This window comes from Poeciliopsis prolifica, unplaced genomic scaffold (assembly GCF_027474105.1).
Source record: "Poeciliopsis prolifica strain line A6 unplaced genomic scaffold, Auburn_PproV2 SCAFFOLD042, whole genome shotgun sequence".
NCBI classification, from domain to species: domain Eukaryota; kingdom Metazoa; phylum Chordata; class Actinopteri; order Cyprinodontiformes; family Poeciliidae; genus Poeciliopsis; species Poeciliopsis prolifica.
Window position 1 is genome coordinate 1,788,805 of NW_026562417.1, and position 24,866 is coordinate 1,813,670.

At 43.6% G+C, this 24,866-nt stretch overlaps 1 protein-coding gene across 11 annotated transcripts in view; it reads right to left on the minus strand.

Moving 5' to 3' along the window:
• sox5 (SRY-box transcription factor 5) overlaps window positions 1–24,861 on the minus strand; it is a 98,734-nt gene extending 73,873 nt beyond the window's left edge. For 10 of the 11 annotated variants that reach the window (XM_055055503.1, XM_055055507.1, XM_055055499.1 and 7 more), the window contains exons 1-3: window positions 24,579–24,861; window positions 12,317–12,512; window positions 1,414–1,636 (exon numbers count right to left, since the gene is read on the minus strand). In XM_055055503.1, coding sequence (XP_054911478.1) covers window positions 1,414–1,636; window positions 12,317–12,512; window positions 24,579–24,655 — 496 coding nt within the window. In that variant the 5' untranslated portion in view covers window positions 24,656–24,861. Of the gene's footprint in view, window positions 1–1,413; window positions 1,637–12,316; window positions 12,513–22,807; window positions 23,267–24,578 lie in introns of those variants that run through there. The other variant, XM_055055502.1, reaches the window with a different exon arrangement.
• Between the last annotated feature and the right edge of the window lie 5 nt (window positions 24,862–24,866).

Genomic DNA, 24,866 nt, shown 5'->3' on the forward strand with positions numbered 1-24,866 from the left:
AACAGCCGTCGCGGACGCTTTGAAACCCTTAAAGTTTTAAAGTGACATTGAGAAAATGTTTTGTGAAGCGCAGCAAGCGGTCAAACACATACCATCACGATGGTATCTGCATGCAGATCTCTTCAATGAAGTTCGGAGGAATTGTTTATGTGCCGACCAAGATGTGATTTAGTGGGAAAAATTTGTTTTAATGACCTCAGGAAAAGTCAATCAGATAAGCCAAGAAGAGGCTTGTCAAGTGGAGGTGGAGGAGAGGCTTAATGCACGGAAAACCATCATGGACGGTTATGCATCACTTTTTCAGTTTTTTTTCTGTCGGTCCTTAACATATTGCAGGGAACTTAACCAAAGGTTGACTTCTACCAGGTCCAGGATGTTCTATTCCTGAGTTAAATGTTGCTGAAAAGTCGACTTTGCCTTGGATGTTTACGGTGTGCAAGAAAGAAAGGATCCAAGTTTCTATGTCTTTGTTTAGGCTGCATTGGACACTGAAACTGAGGCAGAAATGTGACATTTTCAACATATTTTTCTCAGGCAAACAACAGATGAGGTCTGAAGAGCCAGAAAGAGATGTTCATGAACAGTGTTTGGGTTTTGCTTTGCTTTATTAAAGTGAGTCGAAGAGAAAAACAAAAATCAATTCAAGCCATTGTTAAGAGGATTGATTGAAAACTGATATTGACTGAGAATCCCCCTCGCCCCTTTCAGTAAAGTGGCATGGAATTAAAATGATCTTCCTAAAAGAGACAGACACCCATTGCTGAGATTTATATCACATTCTGATTGTAGCATGCATTCCAGGGAATTTGACACCATTTATCCACTCAATATAAATGAGCATTAGCCATGGGCTAAATTTATCTCTTTGCATGACTCCAACTAGTAGCCTGAGGCTCTGCTTGGGAATAAAAATGCAGAAGCTAGTGGTGCAAAGCTCTGTAGGGCCCTGCCAGATCTCTGGTTCTGCCTTCTGAACAGTAAGAAATCTTTATCTGAGTCCTTAAAATGCATCATCCAAAAGGCAGCGAGGTGTTTTTTTTTTTTTTTATTTGTCACTGAGACAAGTCCATCTACGGATTTTTAAAGCGGCAAACATTTGGAGAGTTGTTAACACTTTTTCAAGCGGCCAACATTCACACTTGAACACATGCATCCGAGTGCACATCTTACTTGTCAGGTTGTGATAAATATGCAAAGCGTCGCGGACAATAGGCCCAAGCAGCTGAAGCTGTCGGTTTGCGATCTGGGTAAACAAAGGCTCTCCTCTTGTCTGAACATGGGTGGGTTCAGCGCAGAGCAGAAGAGGAAGCGGCATGGAGAAGGTACGGCAAAAGGAAGGAAGGAAGAAAGAGAGAGAGAAAGAAAGAAAAGACAAGCTGGAGAAACCGAAACATCTGGGCTTCCGTCACTGACCTTCTGGCTCGTTTTTGATCAGTTCCTCCATCTTGCGTTGCTTCAGCGTGTCCACGACGTCCGCCAGGCTGCCCTTGCGTCTCTCGGGGGTCCCCAGGGTGCTGGTAGCCGAGCCGCCGTCGCTGCAGGGTCTCCCCCCGCCTCCGCCCTCCTCTTTGCCCGGTGAGGTAGCGTTGTGCTGTGGGTAAGGACTCAGAGAGCTCCCCTTGATCCCATCGTGCTCCTGCAGGGCAGAGAGGATCAAGAAAGACAGACGACGTTTTATTAGTTGAAAAATCACCCAAACTTCCAAGACATAAAGCAATTGTAGATGGAGTAAAGAGATTGAGGAGGAGCTGGCACAGACCAACTCATTATCTCCGTCCTTCTTTCCAACTCTTTATTCTCCCCTCCACCCCCATCTCCTGTTCTTACAACCCAATGCAGCAACTTTCATCCCCAGCCAGTTATCTCAAGTTAGGGCGGCACTTCTTCCATCTCTCTCGCATCCTCTGGAATCTGCATTTGACTGACTTGGAGGTAGTTGACAGAGCGAACACATGAAACGACAGCGAGACACTCAGTGCGCTCTAAAGTGTCAACGCTAACTCTTAATCACAAAGCCTTGGCGTTTGAGGGACGTCCAGCGCCGCCGCTCCAAATCGCGCGCCCAACTTTCAGAGCTGCTGTAGTTTTTTTTTTTTTTTTTTGTCCCGAAGACTCATCATAGCGAGTGCTGAGGGTGCATCTCGAACAAACAGAGAAAACGGCAAACAACGCGTTCCTTTTGAAAGAACAAAACGCTGGAGAGGTGTCAAGTCATTTCCATGAAAAACAACAACTTTTATGTTCACAGTGCAGGCAAAAGTAAACGCTCTGTGCCTTTATCCAACTTTTCACCAGGACTAATTATCCTTCGCTGTTTCTTTCACGTTGAAAGTGCGATAACCTCTTGAAATTCACAAAGGCTTGTTTTTGAATGAGCATCTGTGCAGCTTGTAGCTAAATACTTGAATGTATTCCTTTCCTATAAAATTTTGTGTTTCAAAGTTAATCGAGTACCTCGTGGCTTTTCATATTTTTCAAACTGTTCCAAACATTACCAGGATTTACTGGGTTTTATGCAGTAGACCGACACAAAATTATGCTAAATTGTAAATAGATTTTGAAGTGGAAAGTGGGAAGGGAAGATATTTTTCCAAATAAATTTTCGCTATAATACACAAAAATAAACCAGCTGCCTTCAGAAGTCACATAATTATTAAACTTTGTCCATTTATGTGTGGTTTATCCAGCTCTTCTATGAAGGCTTTCGCGGTTTGTTAGTGAACAAACATCTTGAAGTCTGAGGTACACAGCAGAAGTTAACATCAGAGTTAAACTATAAAACTACACCATAAGCTCTGAGCATCTCACATATCAATAGTCTGGACAACAAATAAAATCAGAGTTTTTCATACCAAATTTGATGTCATTGACCGATCCCCAGTGTGAGTTAACCTGAACTCTAAATCCAAATAAATGGAAGCTGTGAAACATTGTGGGCCTTCGGTGTCCTGACATGGAAAACAAGCAAGTAATAAAAACCTTTTGTGTGATAAAGATAAACACTGGATTTCCCTGAACATACCACTCCCCCTTGTGAAACAAGGTGGTGGCAATAACGTTTTCTACTCATCAATTGTTGTCTTTTATTTTGGATAATTCAGATGCCAGTGTTGAGAGTTCTTTATAAAATTAAGTTTATTGATCTCCTAGAGGGCAAATTTTCATTGTTATGCCATTGTCAATATATCACTTGAAAATGGCCTCAAAACAACAATATTAGAGTTTCTTGCAATAATTGCTGCACCAAATGCTCGCTCTGCAAAATTTAGTATAGTAGTTTTCTTTTATCGTATCGCATTTAATCGTTGCGAGCATCACATTGGAGGTTTGTGGCTGCTTCTTGCCGAGATGCGCAGCCACGCAGAGCTGAGGCGGTGTGAACCGTTTTTGCCAAACGGCGGCAGGAGGAGGCTGCGGTAAGTAACTTTTAGCAGGTTAATCTTTGGCCCGGTAAAACCTGTGTTTGTTTCTACAGCCGGCATTATGGACTTACGGCCGGCTCAGGCCAATTAACGGCGACACCGTGAGGGAGGTCGCCGGCGAAAGGCACGCAACCGACGGGCCGGTGTGGCGATTTTCTCGCGGAAAACGTACTCGCGCTGGCGCTCTTCCTCTTGAACTCTGACACGCGAAGGTGTGCTGTGGCATTCCAACAACAAATGAGTCAGTCTGTCAGCTCAGCTCTTTGTGAGCACGAGGGTCAATGGTCCACAGGGTTAATCTTTGGCTAATCTATCTACAGTATAGGGCATGCCACCTGAGACGGCGGCACACATGCGCTGCTCAGGACTTCTGTCTGTTTGTATGCACAGGAATTCCAGCCATATTAAATATCACCTGGTGTATTAATTAAACATTAACTCCTCGATTGGATCACACATGAGGCCATCCAGGCCGCAAGCGTCCGATTTTATTCTCTTCTGTTTCTTAATAGAGAAATACTTATGTAAGAGATCCTATTAAAAAAAGAACAAAAACAACAAAACAGGAAGAAAATAAGTATTTTTTTTTCTTTTCTCAGTGACTTTCAATATTGACAATGCTTTCATTGTTCGTGGCCCAGCTCCATGCGAGAGGTCCAGAAGAGCATTATCACTTGGCATTTTCCACACCTCGCTGGCTCTCTCACTTCGGCTTGTCGTGTTTCCACACTCTGAATAAGTCAGCGCGCTCAATAATTCACCCATCCGCTCCTGGACGTTCTTGCACATAGCAGCGCCGCAGACGGACCAGCTGCGACCGCGGCTATAAGGATTCAAAAGTTGTGCGAGATCGAAATTTAAGTCTGTCTTTTATCGCACCGCCAATATTCATTTTCTTGTGTTTATTATACTGTTATTTGAAAAATTGAAGGAAAATTGTCCAAAGATAAAATTGTCATTCAAGCCATTTATAATTATGTAAAAAAAAAAAAAAATCCAACAGATTATTTTACTTTTTTTTCTTATACCTTGATCAGCGATCCTACCTCCTAGAAATAAGTAACTAAATGAATAAATAAAACTCCTTGTTTCAGAACTGATGAATACAGTGACGTCAGGTCTCCATAGTAACCACTGGATGCCATCAGGTTGTTTTGGAAATGACGCCAACAAACTTACACTCCTTGTTCTACCATCACAAAAGCAAACATGAGGATTTTGATCAGCTGTATGCCACGCGAGAAAAGACTCAGATTGAGCAAAGAAACCCCATCAGGGGAGGTTAGTATTAAACAAAGGAAAAGGTGAAGAAGTCTCTCATCCCATTGGTTGATCAGGTGGGAGGATTTTTAAAGCTGCAGAAGTTTTTCTCTTCTGATGACGACCACAATAGATTTCACAATACATTCCACAGTTGTGCCAGAGGAGCATCCACTACTCATCTGGGAGGTCAACATCTAAAGCATGGCAGGCCTCACTTCCTGCACTTAAGGTCAATGTTTATGATTCAACAACTACTAAGAGAGGTTTGCTCAGACAACAACGATCCAAAGCACAGGAGAAGAAGTTCCTCTAAATGCTTCAAACTGGAGCTGCATGAAGGATTTGGAGTGGCCTAGTTAAAGTCAGGACTGATTGAAGAAGTGTGGCAGTTGGTGTTAAGTTTAAGGGGACGAGCTCTGGGTTGGGTTTCAACTTTTAACAAATGAAATAATCATTTTACAACTTTCTTTGTTCAATTGTTGGAAATATTAAAGTGTCGAAACAGAAGGAATTTGTCACAAATTAGAATTGCACTGCACAGTTTTTCACGGTTCCTACTCAGTTTTTACTAGAGCTCCATATAAGTTTGTCCGCATCCAAATATGAGGAAAAAGATGAGGCTTAAGTGAACCTCTGCTTCGGCCATCAACACTGCAGCAGAGTCTTGTGATCTGAAAGCCCTCAAAGACCTTCCTCTTTCCCCTCCGACCACCTGACCGAGCGGCTGCTCCCGTCTATCTGCGCTGCTTCCATTTCTCTCCTATACTCCCGATTAGAACATATCAGGCTTAAAAAAGCTGATTTCTTCGGGATTATGAGTTGCATCAGAAGCGGCGGCACGACATGCAAATGCAACAAAACGGAAGGAAGGCAGAGAAGGAAGTCGAGGAAAGCGCAACATCCAAAAACAAGAACGACAGAGAGAGAGAGAGAGAAGCGGTGTTATTAGAGGAAATGGAAGAGGTGCAAGTTGAAAGAGAGAGATACAGGGAGACAGAGAGCAGGCGTCTTGAAGGCAACGGTCACACCTGTCACATCCCATTTGTCTAATCCAGTGCCTACTTATAAGAGCCGCACTCTTTCTTTCAAGAAAGATGTAGCGCAAACAAAACAAACAGAACAAGAATATGGAGGGGAGACGGGGGAGCAGTGGAGCCGGGCAGGTTGCTGTCGAGAAGCTGCCAGGGAGATGTCATCTGGCAGCGTCCAACAATAAAGGTCACTTCCCGATCAAACGTATTAGCAGGGGAGTCGCTGCATCGGGGGCTCTGGCTCCGACAGGCAGCCTGATCCTGCAGGCATCTTAACATGCGTACACTTCTTTCCCAATCAACCTCCGAGCGCGTAATCCACGCGCCGCGCGCAGACCAAACAGAGGCATCGTATTTAAAAACACTTTTTTTTTTTTAAAAGAGAGATTTTCTGATGTAAATGGGTGTCACTCAGCTCTCCTCCTGCTGTAACGCAGGTTGAAAAACTTTTCTCATCAACATGCATTTATTCATGAGTAGAAAGGGAAATTTGGAGCACTGTAAATGTTCATGCCCTCTGCTCAGTGCATGCGTACGAGCAGCTTCCCCCCCCCCTTTTTTTTACCCATTTCTTTTGCTATATGTGTGACACTGGCAGTGCTCATAGCCTGTAGGTGTGTGTGTGCGTGTGTGTGTGCATGTATGTATTTATATGCACTGGATGAGGCAGGCTGGTAGTGTGGGCGGTTCTGCCTTTAGTTTGCAGATGTCAATTCTCTTCCAAATGACTGGAACAAAGTAAAAATTGCGCCTCACTCTCTTTATCCTTTTACTGCCTCTGCAATGGAACCGAATTAAACAACTTTTGTCTTCTTAAGCTCATCTGTGAGGGGAGGTTGGTTGAAAAACACTTTACTCTTGCCAAAAAAAAATAAAAAATACAGGAAGCAAAAAAAAAAAAAAAAAATCTAAATGCTATTTTTTCCCAGCAGCCAGCACATATACTGCTGTTATTTATTTTTCAAAACTCCCTCGGTTTGCTACCCTTCCTCCTTTTCCTCTGTTGCCCGACTCTCTCGCTTTTCTTTTTTTATTTATTTATTTATTTATTTTTTGGAACCCCCAGCCTGACATGTCTCGGGCTGTGAAAGGTGTACGCGTGAAAAAAACATTTAATGCTTGGCGCGTCGCTGCGGATCAAGGCATGGACAATGTGGCAAGTAGGAAGAGCTGGAAACAGCTGCTCTGCTAAAACACACACGCGCCCACACACACACACACGTGAGGATGTCACTGATCGCTCCCTGCAGGGGGGTGAGACTCAGGTCCACGCCAGGGCTGCCAATCTCCCCCATAGACTACTTAACAAAACTCAGAAACCTTTCTAACACACACACACACACACACACACACACACACACACACACACACACACACACACACACACACACACACGAAGCAAATCCCTTTACATGCCATGGCTAAACGCAGACACCGACCCTGGAGACCCTCAGGCTGGGACAAACCACTAAACCACACATTACTTTACCTCTGGCAGCTTTAAATCATATTTTAATACAATTAAAACTCCGATCAAGCCCTTTAAAGAAGCAATAATCTTACATTTAAAATTCTTCCCAATGTCTAGTATCTATATCCAACACTGCAGCTGTTTTTTTTTTATTTTTTTTTTGCGGTGCTTTTAAGTAGCTGTTTTAGCTAAAAATCTGCACCAGTATATTTCACGGCGACCCCTCGCTGTTGACAGGCAAGCGTGTGTTGATTCATTAGTGCATCACTGGCATGAGAAATTAAGTGTGACCACTGTGTCTCAAGACTGCTCAATGGCTGTGTAAAATCTGTCATGCTTGCGTGTGCGCGCGCGCACACACATGTAATGACACATTGAAATGATGGAAGAAGAGAGGAGGAAAAGGAGAGGAAAGGAAGCGTTTGAATGAGAAATAATGCTCGGTGAAAGATCGGTATAGTTCTCCGCGGTGTAAGCGGGCGTCTCGGCTGTTAATTAAATAATTTCTGTTCATCCATTAGCACGTCTATGAAAGAAGATGCTCGCCTCTGCCTGATGTGAAAACAAATTTTTTTTGGCGAGGATTTGCAAACAAACATGAAAGGAATGAAAAGAAAGGAGGCAAAGGAACAAGATGTCAAAACCTCACGTCTGCAGCTGCCCCCGGGACTTATTGTGGTGCTACAATAGTTACTTTCAAATAGGCTTCTCTTAAATGGGTCTCTTTTGTCTTTATCTGTACAGTTACATTATATCTGAGCACAAGGCAGATTGTTTGTGCCCAGTAATCAGAGTCTGCCTTTTTTTTTTTTGTTTTCACACCTCAGTTGGATTCGAAGCAAAGGCAAACAAGATATTTTGACGGGGCGATAACTTTAAGTAAAATACTACGTTTGTAAGGTATTTGTACAAATATTTAATACATAAAAGCATATATAGGATGTTGGCAGGTGATTTTTAACAAACATGGGTCCTGGCTTCCTAAACTGTATATTTTAAAACAGCAGTGCCTTTATTTAAGGCATAGGTGGCGCTCCTTCTTTCTTATAGAAGAGCAGAAAAAAAAGATAATCCACTAGCTTGTTAGCCAGCAACACATAACAGGTGGGGAATACGCTAACGTGCTAAGCTATGCTCCATGACAGCAGACTAAGTGACTGCTGTCATGAAGTAACAATTTCAAACTGAAGTTAAATGTAACTAAATATCCTCTGATTTCACATTTGAACAAGTGTCAGTGATTTTCAACCCTCTATTTCATCGTTATTTGGTTTATGTTTTGGAACCAGAGATTTGACTGTAAGCAGCAGGCTAAACAGCAGCACAAAGCAACAGGTGGGGAAGGGGCAGTCCTGGCTTATTCCGTTCTTCAAACCAGAGGAAACTCCATGTTCTCTGGCATCTCATTTATGGAAGTGAGCCCAAATGAAAAAGTTTTAAACGTTCTAAAAGTCTTAAAAGCAAAGTTCCTCCCTGTTTTAGCTTAATATAGAAACTAATTTATTCTGTTGCAAACCACACCGGGCAGCATAATTTTCCAAGTCCAACGTTTGCATGGGGGAAAGAAAAAATCTTTTAAAAGGCATTATCCAACACCGATCAGGTTTGGTGAAACATCGCGTAGTGAGTGTGCATGCGTGTGTGTCGGTACAGCGGTCGGAGCCAAAGGCGAACAGGCAGGCGGAATGAAGAGGTCAGTGTGTAGCTGAGCGCATCTCCAGCACCGTGCTAATTCACTATGACAAGATAAAGCTGTAATCTCACCCCCCACCTCCCCACTGTCCCACTGCTGCCTCACTTCCAAGTCAACCAGCGGTGGATGAGCCATTTACTCCCCCACCCCATCACTTACGACTACTGCTTTAGAGAGGAAGAGACCCCCATCCCGATTTCTTAAGAGTGCAGTCGACACCTCCTCCCCTCCACCGGTTTGTAAATCTCCTCTCGCTTTCAGTTCCTCCTCACTCCCATCCACTGACAGTCAGCAGAGAAGGGATTGGCACTGTTAACCTCCTTTTTCCGCTCAAAAAAAAAAAATTCCTAACACACATAAGGAGTCGGATAAGCTCCCCCCACCTCACCCCACTTCCCTCTATTCCCAACGCTCCACATCAAGCGCCTCCTCTCTGCCATCCAGGAACGAAGCAGCTGTGTGTCCCTCTGAATGTGAATATTCAGGATTTTTCTTCTCCAATCACCTGAAGATAACGATAAAACCCATTTTGTATACACTCAATCTAAATGATCCGGGATTAATCTAATCGCTGTCCTCAACAGCAACAGATAACTCATTGTGTGTGTGTGTGTGTGTGTGTGTGTGTGTGTGTGTGTGTGTGTGTGTGTGTGTGTGTGTGTGTGTGTGTGTGTGTGTGTGTGTGTGTATGCGCGCACGGTGTTCCTCCCCAGGCCAGGACTTTGGTTTACAGTCAGCACCTGTCACACATGCAGAGTCCATGGAGCCTGGGAGGGGCCCGAGAGCCTAATCAGAGGGCTAATTGCAGAATTAGCTTTCCATTACAACTCCTAAACAGCGTTTATTGCTTTACAGCGCGCAAGTGTTTACTGTCAGGATGGGGGGGGGAAAGGTCGACGGTCGTTATCCGAGTGCGTGTGACAAGGCGTGCATTTGGCAAACGGAGGAAAAGTTGGTGCACATTGAATCACGCAAGAATGTACGTGTACAGTTTTCAGCTTTTACAGTATTCTAAATCAGCTTAAAGATCACGTCATCGCTTTTTTGAAACAGGAACTGTAAATAACCCAAAACGCAGACAGAAAAAAAATGATCTTGACATAATAGGAAAGTGAATCATATGAAAGTTCATAAACAGTGTGGTTGCTTACTCAGAAATACGTCGGGTAATATTAGCAGCAGATACCAAAACATATCATGAATCACAACAAAACCTGGAAGTAGAACGCGTCATCAACATCATACGTATGCCCTCCAGAAAACGACCTGCCAACATTCCTGTTTCGCTTTTACAAAATGAGGAAAGTTCTGGTTTCCCGAATCAATGTGCACCAAACTTTCTGAGAAATTGCTCCCTCAAAACCACTAAAGACGACATCTTTACTTCCAAGATAAACAAAGCTCTCTGGGAATATTTGCATATGACAAACATGGAAAGTCAAGCAGTCTAAATGAGAATGACTTGCCACTCTTATTAGGATAAATCTGCTTTAAAACTGTAGTTATTGATTGAGCTACGTGTCTGTTGGGCAGCAGAAGGCAGGCTGGCTTCCCCAGCAGAGAGCCTTACTAATTAATAACAACTTTACAACTTGTAACATAAAAGTAAATCAATAACATGATCCAGTAATTCTAATTTTCATACCGCTCGCAATATAAGAATTTTACGATAATTGCGATAATGTTATCTAACCTTTTAGTTGGAGTTTCTTTTATTTTGAATCATGCACTTAAGGAAAATAGAGTTCAAACAGTGCACAGTGGTCAGTATTTTCAAGACATGAACGATTAGAGCAGAAATCAAATTTTACTGAACAAAACTCCCCATGAAAACTTTTTTTTTTTTCAAAAATAAAAAACTGAAAATGCACTGATCCAAATTATTATGCACAGCAGATTTTCTAAACATTTTATGGATTATAAAGAGCTGCAAACTGTCATTCTTTGAATGTGCAGCATTAAGTGGTTACATGTACTAAAATCAAAAGCTATTTCAATCAAAAACATCTTAAGACCTTCTTTGATATCACCTCCATAATTCTTGCATCCATTGAACTTGTGAGTTTGTGGAAAGTTTCTGCTTGAATTTCTTTGCAAGATGTCAGAAAACCTTCCCAGAGCTGCTGTGTTGATATGACCTGCATCCCACCTTCAGATCTCCTGTTGAGGAAACGCCAAAGGTTCTCAATAGGGTCAGAGGTCAGAGGAGGATGGTGACCACACCAGGAGTTTCTGCCCTTTTATGCCCATAGCAGCCAATGACACAGTGGTATTCCTTTCAGCATGCAGAAGGTGCAGCTCTTCTTTTTGAGCCATGAAAGAAAGTGATCATGGGGAGAGAATCACTGGTCGGCCCCTTCAGAGCCCTCGAAGGTGTGAAAATTACCTCAGCAAAGTACATGGACTTTCTGACTGATTCGGGCCCAAAGCATGACTCCACCACCTCCTTGCTGACATGAGAGTTGTGTTGGAACGTGGTGGCCATCCACCACCAATCCACTGCTGGACCATTCAGGGTTGCCTAGCAGTCAACAGTGAACAAGTCTATTTGAAAATTAATCTTCATGTACGGCTGGGTCCACTGCCACCATTTCTCCCTGTGAGCTCTGGTTGGTGGTGGCCGAATGGTAGCTTCATGCACCACAAGCCTCTTGAGGATCCTCCACCTTGAGGCACCAGCAGCTTCAAGTAACTGTTTGCTGCTTTGTAAGGGCATTTTAACAGCTTTATATCTAATTATCTCAAAGTAGCACAAACATTAAAAATGCGTCCCAAATGGTAGCCTGAAACTTTCTGCTCTGATCCAAATCATTTCTGAGATACAAGCTGCTGTTTACCAACAGAGAAAGTCCAATTCTTCCATTTTGATGTGGATCATCAAAGGGGCATGTGCTATTTATTTTATTTATTGCATGGCACCAACACCGGTGTTGGTGCCATGCAATAAATGTGTAGCAAAATCCCAAAAAAGTTTCTGAAATCCTTAATCCTTTGGCCATTATATGCAAATGATAAACAGAAAATTTTCTCCTCAAAAAGTGATTTCTTTTCAAGTCATTTTAAGAGATGACAAACATGCAAAGTCAGGGAAGTTCATTTCTCACTGAATGGATCCACAGATGAAAACATTTTTCCAGTAAAGTTTGTTTGCGTTTTTTTTCCGTCCTTCCAGCTCATTCAGGAAGCGCTCACTACATACAGAAGGAGACATTTTCCCCCGGCACCGTGTGTGTATGTATCTGTTCTAGGGTTTAGTTTCCACCAGCGTCTCTCAAGCACCAACAGAGGTTGCGATGAGCTGATTTGAAGGACAAAGGTGTATCACCAACGTCACCTTTCAACCCGTCCGTCTTCCCATGGCTGTGCGCTTCGCCTCCCCAAAGAGACGGCAAGCGGCTTGGGACCCAAACCCTCCCAACCATGAAGGTGTCCTTACCGTGCTGGGGGGGCTGTCCAAGTGGCGGCTGGGGGGCGAGTGAGGGGACACCTTTCCGCAATAAGAGGCCAGAGGGAGGTGGATGACACCGCCCGGTCCCTCGCTCTCCTCGTCCTCCACTCGCTGTCTGCTGGTTGCCATGGTTACCTCTCCATCTGTCCCCCCATATGGAGAGGCTGGTCGCTTGGAAGACATCCTGGAAAAGAGTAGGAGATAGAAAGACGAGGGAGAGACGGGAGGAAGAGTGAGCAATATTCAAAAGGGGATACGTCTTGTAAGATGGAGGAAGTTCCTGTCGATTAAAAAAAAAAAAAAGAAGCAAAAGTACTTTTCATAAACTCCCAAACGGTGTCGTAAAAGGTTAATTTTTAAGCCCTTTTTCATCTCCGCGGTGCTCCGGGTTCTGCTCTTCTGCGTTTCTTTGAGCGAACCTCTTCAATAAATCCCCTCCAGCCGGCTTGTGATCGCCCCAGCCGCCTGGCAGACCTTCAAACCTGCTCCGAGGTCTTACACTGTGTTTACCACGGGGGCCGTACAGAATTCACTTCCCCCAAAAGGACAAGGCCATTACTGCTAAAATGGAGCCATGTTTCACGGGGCATTGTGAAGGAAATGACCACGTCTTGACAATAGGTCTTTTCACGCAGAAACACAGGTTGTTGGAGGACGGTGGAGGGGGGGGGGGAGAGAAAAATGGAGCGAGGGCAGAATGTACAGTGACAGTAATATGTATTTATGAAAACCTGCGGACAATAGAGGAACCGGAGGAAAAAAATAGCTGGCAACATGACAGCCCTGCTGTTTGCATTTGTTATCGTGGCTTTGTTCCCTTGAAAAGAGGGAAAAGGATATAAAGCCACATCTATTAGATGAACTCTGTCTCTCGCAAGGTAAATTTTCCTCCCTGCACTTCAGCTGAATAGGGATGAAGTGACTATGCCGCAATAATAGAATTTAATGTGGTTCTCAGCGTCGCCTGAGTGCTTTCAGATGCACTTGTCAGCCTTGAAGCCACTGCGACTATGACCCTGGGTAATAGGCTGCTAACGCTCAGGGGTGCAGAGCCAACGCATGACAGGGGACCGAGGGACTCTGGGAAACTGGTTGTGTTGCGATGCGGCGAAAAAAACAAGCAATAAGCAACTGGCGCTCACCCCTCAAACTCCTCTAATTCTTTATTTCCCTTTGAAATAACAGGCTGTTTTCTTCACTCATCTGCACACGTCCCTGTCCTGCATTCATACCGCGCTGCGCTCTAATTGGCTCTGTCATCCTCCTCGGCCTTTCTCTCTCAAATTCTTCCCCCATGCTCCCCGCTTGTCTCCAGTAAACTGATTACACTCTTGACTCAATTGGATTTCCTCTGGACTGTACATCTGGCATTCTTCCTCGGAGGAGCCCTGCTCCTAATTCGTCGCTTATTTACCTCATGACGGTGGACACGGAGACAGCATCGAGTGCCGCTCGCTGGACGCAGAACTTTATCGCACCTGAGGAAGACTGGAGTTGAAGTAGCAGCAAAAAAAAAGAAAAAAAGTTGTGATTTAATGACTTGCAGGTGATTCTGGGATTTTAACTGCAATATTTATAGATGGAAAAAGAACACCTAGGGTTTTTTTTTAAATTATTATTTCTTTGTCTTGGATATCGCAATAAGTCTCCTTTTTAAAAATATATATTTCTAAAATATCAAGTTCCCGAAGAACAAAAGGTCGAGGGGAAAAATGTTTATAGCCCTTAATCTTTTTCAAATGTGGCCAGATTACAAATCTGAATGTGTTTCACTAGGTTTTTATGAGATTGACTAAAAGTAGTACATTGTGGGCTTTGACTAGGCCATACCGTCTGGCTGTACGTTTAGGTTTGTGCTGCTGGAAGGTAAATGTGGAAGAAAGCCAATTAACTCTAATCAACTTCTCTATTCCAGCTAGAGAGAAGGATCCCCACAGCATGACGCATCCATCACCATGTTTCCCCCAAAGTGGTTTGTCCAAAATATCTTAATCCATCAAGCAGGATTTCTTATGCAATGAAATCTGGAATTTCACAACACAAGTTCAGAAAAGTACTGTTGTTTTTTTTGTTGTCATTTTTTAACTTGACTTATTTTTTAGTTTTATTGTTTTTAATACAATACAACAATATGTGTGGATTATGCCTTCACTATCTTCACTGTTGCTGTTTGCTGCATTTATTTAACTGAGCCGAACAAAAAAAAGAAAAAAAGATGAGTGATGACATCACACAAGACAACCCTTTTAAAAGGAGCTTTATAAATGAAAACATAATAAAGTGGAAAATCCTTTATGTCTGATGTGATGTCACCTGAGGCCTGCATTCATGTGAGTTTGGTCTTTATTGGCATTTCTGATGATTAGGTAACTTTTACAACACTTAGAACCACTGTGACATGTTAGCCCTACAAGTGATAAACTATTTCAGAATGATTTTTCAGAAAATGTCTGGGTAGCAGCTTTAAGTGTTCGACGATGCCCAGCAAAAAAACAGAATCTAATTTTGGTCAAGTTTCTAGTGCAAATATCTTAGTGAACTTAGACAGATCAGATATATGTTTTGTTACAAGTGAAATAATCTGCCAGTGGATAAATCAATATTAATGAATTGTTGACTTAAAATAAGCTCTTAAGTCTTTGAAAAGTTACATACAAGTCAGTTTTATCTTATTTTAAGCGCAAGGAGACATTTGCCCTGTAAACGAGACCAAAAATACAAGGCAAGCGTTTGTGTTTTTGCAGTGTAGAAACTTTCACGCCAAAATCAAAATGTTTCTTTCATTAACTGCTGTTTTATTGCTTATGGTAACATAATTCACTGGACTCCACATCCTTCCACATAAAACAACGCTGAACTTGAAGTGATTGCTCTCATAAAAAGGACAGTATGTCCAGAAAAAAAAAAATCACAAGAACAGCATGAAAACACATCAACAGGAACAGCAGATTTCTTTATCTCTGCTGGACGCTCCACCTAGCTCAGCAAAAAGAAGAAAAAAAAAAAAAAAGAAAAGAATGCGCGGCCATAAATGGCCGCTGGAGTTTTTGTTTCGTCTTGATGACAATCAAGGCGTTATCTCTAAATCTGATTGACACGAAAACTGAAACTGACTTGCAAAAACAGTTATGATCCCTGGGTTGTAAAGAGCGCCTGAGCTGGCGCCTGTGTTATGTGGCGCTTCACGCGCCGTCCAATGCAAGCGGCAGACCCAGCTGTACAAACTGCCTTTTGAGCCACGCGGCACTCGCGCACGCACACACACACACACACATGCACACACGCACACACACACACTCATGTGTGAGCTCACACAGAACAGAGGCCTGAACACTGCTGGTCTGTCTTCATCACTACCTGTTTACTTTACCTCCTTTCACTCTCTCACACTAAGGCCTTTTGTACGGGACACAAACACACGGCCCCTTGTGCCCCTGTATACACCTCTGTCTGGCCAGGAGCTGACACGCAGACCTGAGGTCAGCTCTGAATCCTCAGACCTTTCCCTTGAGTTACGCACCTTCTGCAGCAGAAACGTCCCCGCAATCGTGGGAGGCTTTTAATTTGGATTTTATAATTTTACTATCCATCATTTAACCACAGTAGCTCCTCGGGCTTATCCAAATGGACTGGGAATCCAGAGTTAAATATTAACCCCAAAAAATAAACACACAAGCACACATACAAACCAGGAAAGATCCAACTCTCAGCCTTAAGATTAAAAAGTTACAGTTTCAAAATAGCAAACGGTTCCTGTCCTTTCCAGAGAAAGTACAGAAGTTACTTCAGTTTTCTGGATAGCTTCCACAAAGAAAAACTATGACACTTAGCCTTTCCTCAAAAGACAGAGAGATTCAATATATGGACATTAGGAGTTGGTCGATTATTGTTACTAAAGTATACCAAGGTTTGAAAAGTTGCGCTTTCAAAACTGCGAAAACGTTCGAGAGAATTCCAGCGCTGGTTATCTAACTAAAGAAAGGCTACTTCACATCTGGCTTGCTTAAAATCAAAATGCATTATTGGAGACATTTCTTTTCTCAGTATGTGAAAATTCTTATTGTTTGATCATCACTGTGTGAAAGTTGCTAACAAGGCTCTGCTCATATGGTTCTAAGGCTCACTGTGTAGTGCTGAATGGCACCAAATGGCTAATATGAAAGGAGACTCAGACTTTGACTTGTTTCAATGTTACTTTAGTAAGAGCTGAATGGCATAAAGGAATAATACTCTATGATCTGCCACAAAGACTAAAAACTTCAACTAATTTAATTGGGCGTTTATATGTTCCATGTTTCTGCTTAGCTTCTGTTTTAACGTCAAAATAGACAACATTGCTGGAACTGCAAATCAATATGTCATAATAGTTGAGTAGCAGAGGGAATATTTCTCTTTCGCTTCAAACAGAAACAGTTGTCTTATGTTACGTCCATTAATACAACAGAACGACCACAGCGGGGCAGCGGGGATGACTTCGCCCTCTCATGTGGTCAACGTTTCACGCCATAAGATTTTCTCTCTCCTCCTCTTCTTCCCCTTCTTTTCTCATTTGCCCCCTCCCCCCCAGGCCCACCACAACTTCCTCAGAGGTGGATGACTACAAACGCTGAGGTTTTTTTTCACAGCTCCTCTCTGGCTGTAGCCCCCCCAACCTCTCTTTCTCTCTCTCTCCTCATTTGCCTTTGAAGTGGAATTACTACACAATTGGGCACAGCGGGTGTGCAGGTTACGCCGGCTACTTCATTTAAAGTTTGGCAGGCCTGTCACACTGATGGAGGCCTGTAGAGAAAGCATGATGGGAGGATTTATTTAGATATATTTAAAAAAAACGATGCTGCTTTATTAAGCTGATAAATCGGCATAGTCGGTCAGGTTATAATTGCTGAATATTTGCATAGTTGTTTTTTTTTCCAGCAATAAAAATTCTCCCAAAAAAAGACCCTTACAGCAAACACACACGCACACATGAAGCAGTGCACACAGTGAGAGCGCTAAGCTGAGATTAGAGCGCCACTTCCCCTTGGCTTTTTGATGATTAGTGGCTCCTCATCTAAGTCCCTCTCATATCACATATGTCGTCCGCCGCTAAGTCACTAATCGGACAGCGACGGACGTCCATTAACGGTCCGAGTAATCGCCATCAGCGGTGGTTAACCGTCTCCTGGCCGCTGCGCACTGTGATCAACACACACATGCGCACGCACGCACAAAACACACACACAGACGTGAGCCTGGCTGAGAACAGGCAAAGACGTCTAGAAAAACACACTTTTTAAATGAATTAAGCAGAACGGGGACAAAGATTTGTTTAAGCGTCAATGAGGGGGAAGGAAAAGACAACGCAATCATTGCAGAAATGTCTCCCTCTCTCTCTCACTCACACACACACACACACACACACGTTGTGTTTCGCTCAGTTTCTCTGGCTGCTAACATAATCATAGTGCTAACTGCTCTTGTTAACTCCTCTACTCAGAACAGCTTTCAGGGAGCGTGGGAGCCTCCTCTGGAGAATTTCATGTATGTGTGTTGCATTAGTGTGTGTGTGTGTGTGTGTGTGTGTGTGTGTGTGTGTGTGTGTGTGTGTGTGTGTGTGTGTGTGTGTGTGAGCAGCTTCTTTTTAAATCAACTCCCATTGTTTTAGCCCATCTATGATCTTCTCTTAAAAAAAGAGGAGGTATTTTTTATTTTTTTTTAAGAAGACATCTATTGTGTACCAAGAACTGTCACTCAGGTGTGGGTCTATCTGTGGAAATGTGAGGCATCTTTTGAAATTGCTCTCTGAGGGAAATTGGAAGTGGATATCAAAAATAGTTGAGCGGAATGTGCCTTTTTAGATAAGGCGCCCAGGGTGCCTTTTGCCTTCTAGGAGCCAACCGCAGCATTTACATCCATATGACACCTCAGGCAGGAATTTAAACAAATGCTTCCCTCCGCGTGTCGAGCTATCTCTCGCTTTATTGCTGTCATTTTCACCCCCGCCCCTCTCCTTCCCTTTGCTTCTCTTTTCCTCTTTCAGCTTTAAAGCGGAAACAAATCTCTATCTCTTTCCATCCCGCTTCTCTCTGTTACACACTGCTGAACTTATCCTAACATTTTCTTTACTGCGCTCACATCTTCTGTGAGCGCTGGATCCTTTCTGGTCTCTCCTCACACAATCCGCTGTTTGTAAGAGCTTCTTTCCATCCCTTGTTCTCCTGTCTCACTTTTCCCCCTCTTTCGGCAGACTCTTAAGGATATTGCCTAATAGCTATTTATAGATTGTCCCTTTAAATAGTGGGAAAAGTAGCGGAAAGGAAAAGCTCATACGGCTTCAAATTAGGTGAAAACCTTTTTCTGTCTGTGACTTCAAACTCTTCAACAAGGTATTTTGATGTTTTGCTAATGTTGAAAAAAAAAACACAATTTTTTGCAATTGCGGTGTCCTAAGAGACGAGGTTCATTGGAGCCAGCAAGCTTTTTACCATGTGTGCAATGTTTTTTTTTTGTTTTGTTATTTTTTGTGATGCAGTTTCGCGACCTGACTGTCTGACAGGACAGCCTGCCGCTTCTTCTGTCTGACTGTGACATCTGCTGCGCTCTTCCTGAGATTCTCACTAAGCCTCTGGGGTTAAACAAGAAACTATTAAAATCACACTGATTAAAAGTTTGTTCACGCAAGAAGTCAATGAAAAACATGCCCCACCATCATCCTGTTGTTTTCTTTGGTGATCGCTTGATTGTTTTGGTGGAAAAAATATATTCCATTACAATTTTATGGAATATGCTAATATCAATACAGTCGAAAAACCACCTCATTCTTGCACAGCAACTTTTTTATAAAAAAATATGTTCTTTTAATTTGTGCCTTTCCGTTAAGCAAATGTATTTTCATAATTCCAATTTGCGCAATAACATGGTCAATGGAAACGCAACCAGAGATGCAAGTCAAAGCTAGAAAATGTACCGCAGAACACTCATGGTCACACACAGACACACCCACAGAGGCGCAGACACACACTCAGCCTCACAAACACAAAGCGGCCTCTGTGTGGTGCCCTAAATCGCCGGCCGGCAGCCCAAACCGTGTTTCCTGTCCAGCTTAACCACAAAAGGCAATAACACACAACCCTAATGTCACCGCTGTTAATCACACACACATGAATGCATGCATGCAGGGGAAAAGAAAAAACGAAGAAAGAAAAAAAAAAAACGTCCTGCGTTTTGAAAAGCAGAAGACGGAGGCCAACTCATTCGGCCTCTGGGAGAACCATCCTCTCGCTTTTCTTTTCTTTGCTCATCCACCCAAAGCTTTAGTCATCACTCCTCATACTTTCCTCATACTTTCGACGTTCTATTTATGCCTTAACACTGGGTAAGTGGGTAAGAAAAGGACAGCGAGAGGAAAGGGAAGAAAGTCTGCTGCTGTCTGGCTCTCGAAGCCTAAACGGCTCGTGGGAAAAACTCGAGTGTTGCTTCAGAGAAAGAAAAAAACAAAAAAAAAAAAAAGAGGCAAGAAAGACAACGATGGGGGAGCAGAGAGAGAGAGGAAGAGAGAGGAGAAGTGCATCCGGCGGATGGTGAGTCGGATCCCCCGGTGCTTCGCGAGAGGGATAATGTTTATTGAGCGAGGGGACAGTGTTTTTTACCATTGTTGAGCCGTGCCTCTGTTTGTGCCACATTTGTTAAGCAATCCATAAAGGAGTCGCGGCATTTGTCTCACTGTCAGCGACTTGGCCTGCCCTTGCAAAGCAGACCCACACACACACACACACACACACACACACACACACACACACACACACACACACACACACACACACATACACACACACACACACACACACACCCCACACACACACACACACAAGCTTATTCTCTCGCACACATCCACAGACTCCCATCTGGCTTTGAAAGTCTCCCAGCTCGCCCCCAAACTGTCCCGGCCATTTCCCCCCTCGCTACCTGGGGAGACAGAGATTTTGTTGTAGATCCTGACACCTTCTTCTATTGTGCGTTGTGGAAAGATGGAGGATTTTTTCTTTTTCTGTGACTGTGTGCACTCCAGGCAGGGTGGATGATCAAATAGGATGAGAGCGTGGAAATGAAAGTGCAAGCAACATCCATGCATGGTGACCTTTAAGAACACCACCCTACTTTTCACACTCTTTACGCACAACTTCAAAAAATGTGAAAGATCTCATTTACTAGCATTTTAGTACAATTGATTACTGTTTAAAAATGTTTTAAACATTTGCTTGTTAAGATGATTCTGATGCATCACTTTCTGCAAAGCAGCGTTGCAGTGATGGGAAATTAGGGGTGGCGCTTTTTGTAGTTTACGCACAACGACTGGCTGTGTTTTTGATGACCTGAAGCACTTCTGCAGAGACAGCCTTCTCACAGCAACAGGTGGGGGAGAGGGAGCAATGAACACACAGCCAAAGATCCTTCGGTAACTCAGTCCGATAAACGGGACTTTAAAAAGATTGAAAAACGATAAGATTTTTACGTTTGGGTCTCAGTCTATTCAGACGCCGATAACCGGCTCGTATCGAGCTCTGTTGGTGTTTCTCTGCTCTCCTGACACTGGAATGCACCCTGCTGACATTTGACCTCCACCCGATGACCCCCATGTCATATGACCCAACTCTAGTTAGCCTGGAAGGTAAGAGGTTGCAGGGGGGACACCTTTGTCCGCACTCACACACACACACGCACTTTCCTTCTCCTTCCCGGTCACTTCTGACACTGAAGCTCTTCTCATCACTCTCGCTTTCTTTCATCCCGTCCTGTCTGAGCCAAAACCACCACAACGGGAAGAACAAACGCAGCCTGTGCAGAAACCCCCCGAGGGTCAGCTGATCAACCTGGGCCGGGGCACTTTAGCATTCTCCTTTGGTATTTTTCTGTCTTTCCCTTCTTTTTTTTTCTCTACCCCCCCCCTCATTGCTTCACGGATGGAGACACGGTTATCAAGGCTCTCTGGGGACAGACAATATGGCCTAGACAATGGACTCCAATCCGATGTGGTGGGTGGGAGGGGACGAAAGGGAAGGCGAGGGAGGGCGAGACAGGGCCACAGGGGGAGAGAAGAGGAGAACGGTGAATTAGTTTGCAGAGCACGGACATTCTGCTCAATTACTCCACTCTCACAAATTCTCTGTCTTCTTCTTCTTCTTCTCTCCCCCCACCACAAGCCCCAGCTCAAACTGCCTTAATCTCACCCGCACCTCGTTCCTCCACACACACACACACTTTTACATGAAGTACAGCAACACTTAAGCTGGAAGCAGAACTGCTCACTCAAAATTAGAAACAAGTGATCAACAGCTGCAAAAACGGCATCGAAAACGAACATGTCTCATAACTTGGCCAACACAAAATTCGAAGAGTTTGAAGTTTCACACAAAAACATCCGGACGACAAATTATAAAGCACTAATTGAGAGGATTTCACCTGTTTTTTTATTTGATCTTACAGCATTTTACTGCTAATCGTGCTAATATCGTTTAATCATATATAACAATACGTCTTACTTTATGAATTGCTAATTGTCCATTTGGGTTAGGATCCAAATCTGAAAGGCAAATAAAGCTGCAGCTGTCACAGCACTTTACGCGAGGCGATGAAATGAACTTCCATCTCCGAGGCTACATTTTAATTACTAATAATGAGACTTTTTGTGTCACTGAAATCCAGACAATTCCTCTGGGCTCTTAGCGGCGCTCTGATGTCAGATTGGATACCAGCGTTGTCCCGCTTAAACCGTTCAAAGTGTTGACATGTCCACTGCTGACACACACACACCTATAAACCGAGGGGGGACAAATGGAGGGGTGTGAAAATCCACCACCGCCTTAACACCACCCTGACAGAGACCTCTTCCTCTCCTCCTTATAACCCCCCCACCCCACCCCCCTCCCCACAAACACACACACCTGCCCCTCTGTTCACTTTATCTGTGGCACTCTCACTTTTCTGTAAAAACCTGCTTCAAATGTCTGCTGGTGAGGAATGTGTCAGTTTGACCACATCATCCCTTCTCCCCTTCATCTTGCTCTCTCCTCCACCTACGGCTACAATTTCAAATCTTTTTATTCTGTCGTTGTTATTATTATTTTCTCCCTCCGTCTCTGTTTTGGTCGCGTTGGTATTCTCCTTTTCTTTCTCGTCGTGTGTTTTCAGTGTGCAAGGGACAAGGCCGCACTTGCAGGTTTGACTCATTTCAACCGTGCGTCAAAGTTCTGCAGCACAGCAGAAAACTAGAAACATCTATTTCTGATGAGAAAATAAGAGCCATCAATTTCTTAAGCATGTAAATGTTGAAAGGCGAAGAATAAAATTTGTCTGATTAATTAAAATGTTAACTTCCTACTCTTCAAACTAAGACAATATTTATTAAACACCTTAAAGAGTGTCAGCCTGAAACTTTAACAACATTTTCAATAACTTACAAATGAGCAGAAGAGGGAGAAGAAGAAGCAAGCGGACACTTACTGTAGCGCATGAACTGAGAGCATCACTGCAAACCTTTGGGGCTGAATTGCACACACACACACACACACACACACACACACACACACACACACACACACACACACACACACACACACACACACACACACACACACACAAATGCACACAGGAGTACAGTGGAAGATACCCCCACTCTCTCTCTTTCCGTCTTGTGCGCACACATCCAAATATGAACATGCAGAGGCTCTGCAACACGGCCGGAGCCGCGGTGATGGAGTGCATTACTGGAAAGCAAGAGTTTTAAGCGCTCTCCTCCTAAGTCATTGTAATCCCTGCATTTATCTTCATACATTCTGCTTTTTTGTGTGTAATCCTTTAAATGTTTAATTCCTTCTAGCTGTTGTTATCTGTCCCTCTCGTTCTCTTTTCCTCCTCGACCACTTTGCGAGGATTGAACGGTTTATTAAAAACACGTTTTTGCCACTTCTAAATATTTCGCCTCCACGGAAATCCCAACCCCCCAAAACTACCCCCCCCCCCCTGAAATCCACACCGCCGACCCCAGTTTATCTCAGAACAAAAAGATTAGTTTCATCATTGCAAAAACAGAGAGTTGAATGGAATCAAAGTCGAGAGTGAGCGGGAGAGAAAGCAGAGAGGAAAGAGCGGTGTTAACCATGTTATGATATGTGTGAGTTAGAATTAAAATGTATTAGAGCATAATCTGCCTCTCACAGTATTAGGATCAAACAAGCATTATTGCATGGGCGAAAGCCACTTGTGTTGACAGTGCAAGGTTAGAGGGTTCACACCTCTAAATGAAGGCAGGCCTGCACAAACAACAGAGGAGCACAGTGAGATTAATATTAGCATAAGGCATAACAACGAGAAGAGCGTACAGATTGAGAACAGGATTAACGGAGGGGTTTGTTTTCATGCGCTGAGTTTGGATTAAAACAACAAAAAAATACCCCCCCCCCAAAAAAATAAAATACATTTATAAGATGAGGCAAATCCTGATTGGAAAAATAGTAATAATAAAAAAAACCCCAGTGAAACTTGAGGAGGATGGGGGGGAAACAAAAAACAGATTCAGCTGAGCATTTCCATGCACTTGCGAGCGTCTGACTGCGCCTAAATATACCCGGCTGCTGCAGAAGGAGACGCATGAGCGCTGACAGGGAAGCAGAAGTAAATAAAGTTGTAGCGAGAAGCGGAGATGAGACGTCGAGAGGAGATGATCGCACATTCCGACTGACACGTTTCGCCTCGTCCTTCTGATTTGTGCTCGTTTGGGTTATTTGTTGATTTCATTCTTTTTTTGCAGTTTTTTCCGTGGAGGTTTCGAACGACCGCAAGTTTTACTCAGGACGGACAGAAAAAGAGTGAGGGGGCGACGCCGGACAGGCGGACAGAGGGGAGTGGGAGTCATCTGTCACCGAAGCTTAAACAAACACATCCCCGGACATATATTGCTCCAGCTTTGCATATGTTATCTGAACTAAAAGGATAGGGAGTGAATCATCAACTCTGTCTTAACATTTCATCTCACAGTCAGAGTCAAACTCCGCTCAGACAGTTACTTTGCGCACACGCTGACCCAGTCTTGTTTTCACACACTTTACACATTCACGGCTATTTGTCTTTGAATCGTCCCCTCGCTGAATCCCGGGTCCGCTCTTCTTTCTGTCATCTCCATGCGAATGTGTGTGTTTATATTTATATGTCTGTCTGTGCGTGTGTGTGTGTGTGTGTGTGTGGAAGTGTGTGAGCGGCAGAACGTGTCACGTACCTGTTACACTCCTGAGGTAGCTCAGGCTCAGTGAGCATGCTGGAGTAAGGGTCCGTCTCTCTCGACAACAACAACATAAAACAGTCCGACAATGCTTCAGATGAACAAGGTTAGTCTCCCCCAAAAACAAGACGGGATTGAAGTGATCCTTCAACCTCTCACACACACTGCTGTTTCTCTCTCTCCCTCTCTCTTGCTCTCGCTCTCTTTCACTCTCTCTCTCTCTTTCTCTCTGCTCACACACTTCCAGCCCTCACACCCTCCCTCGCCGTCTTTCTCGGTGCCTCT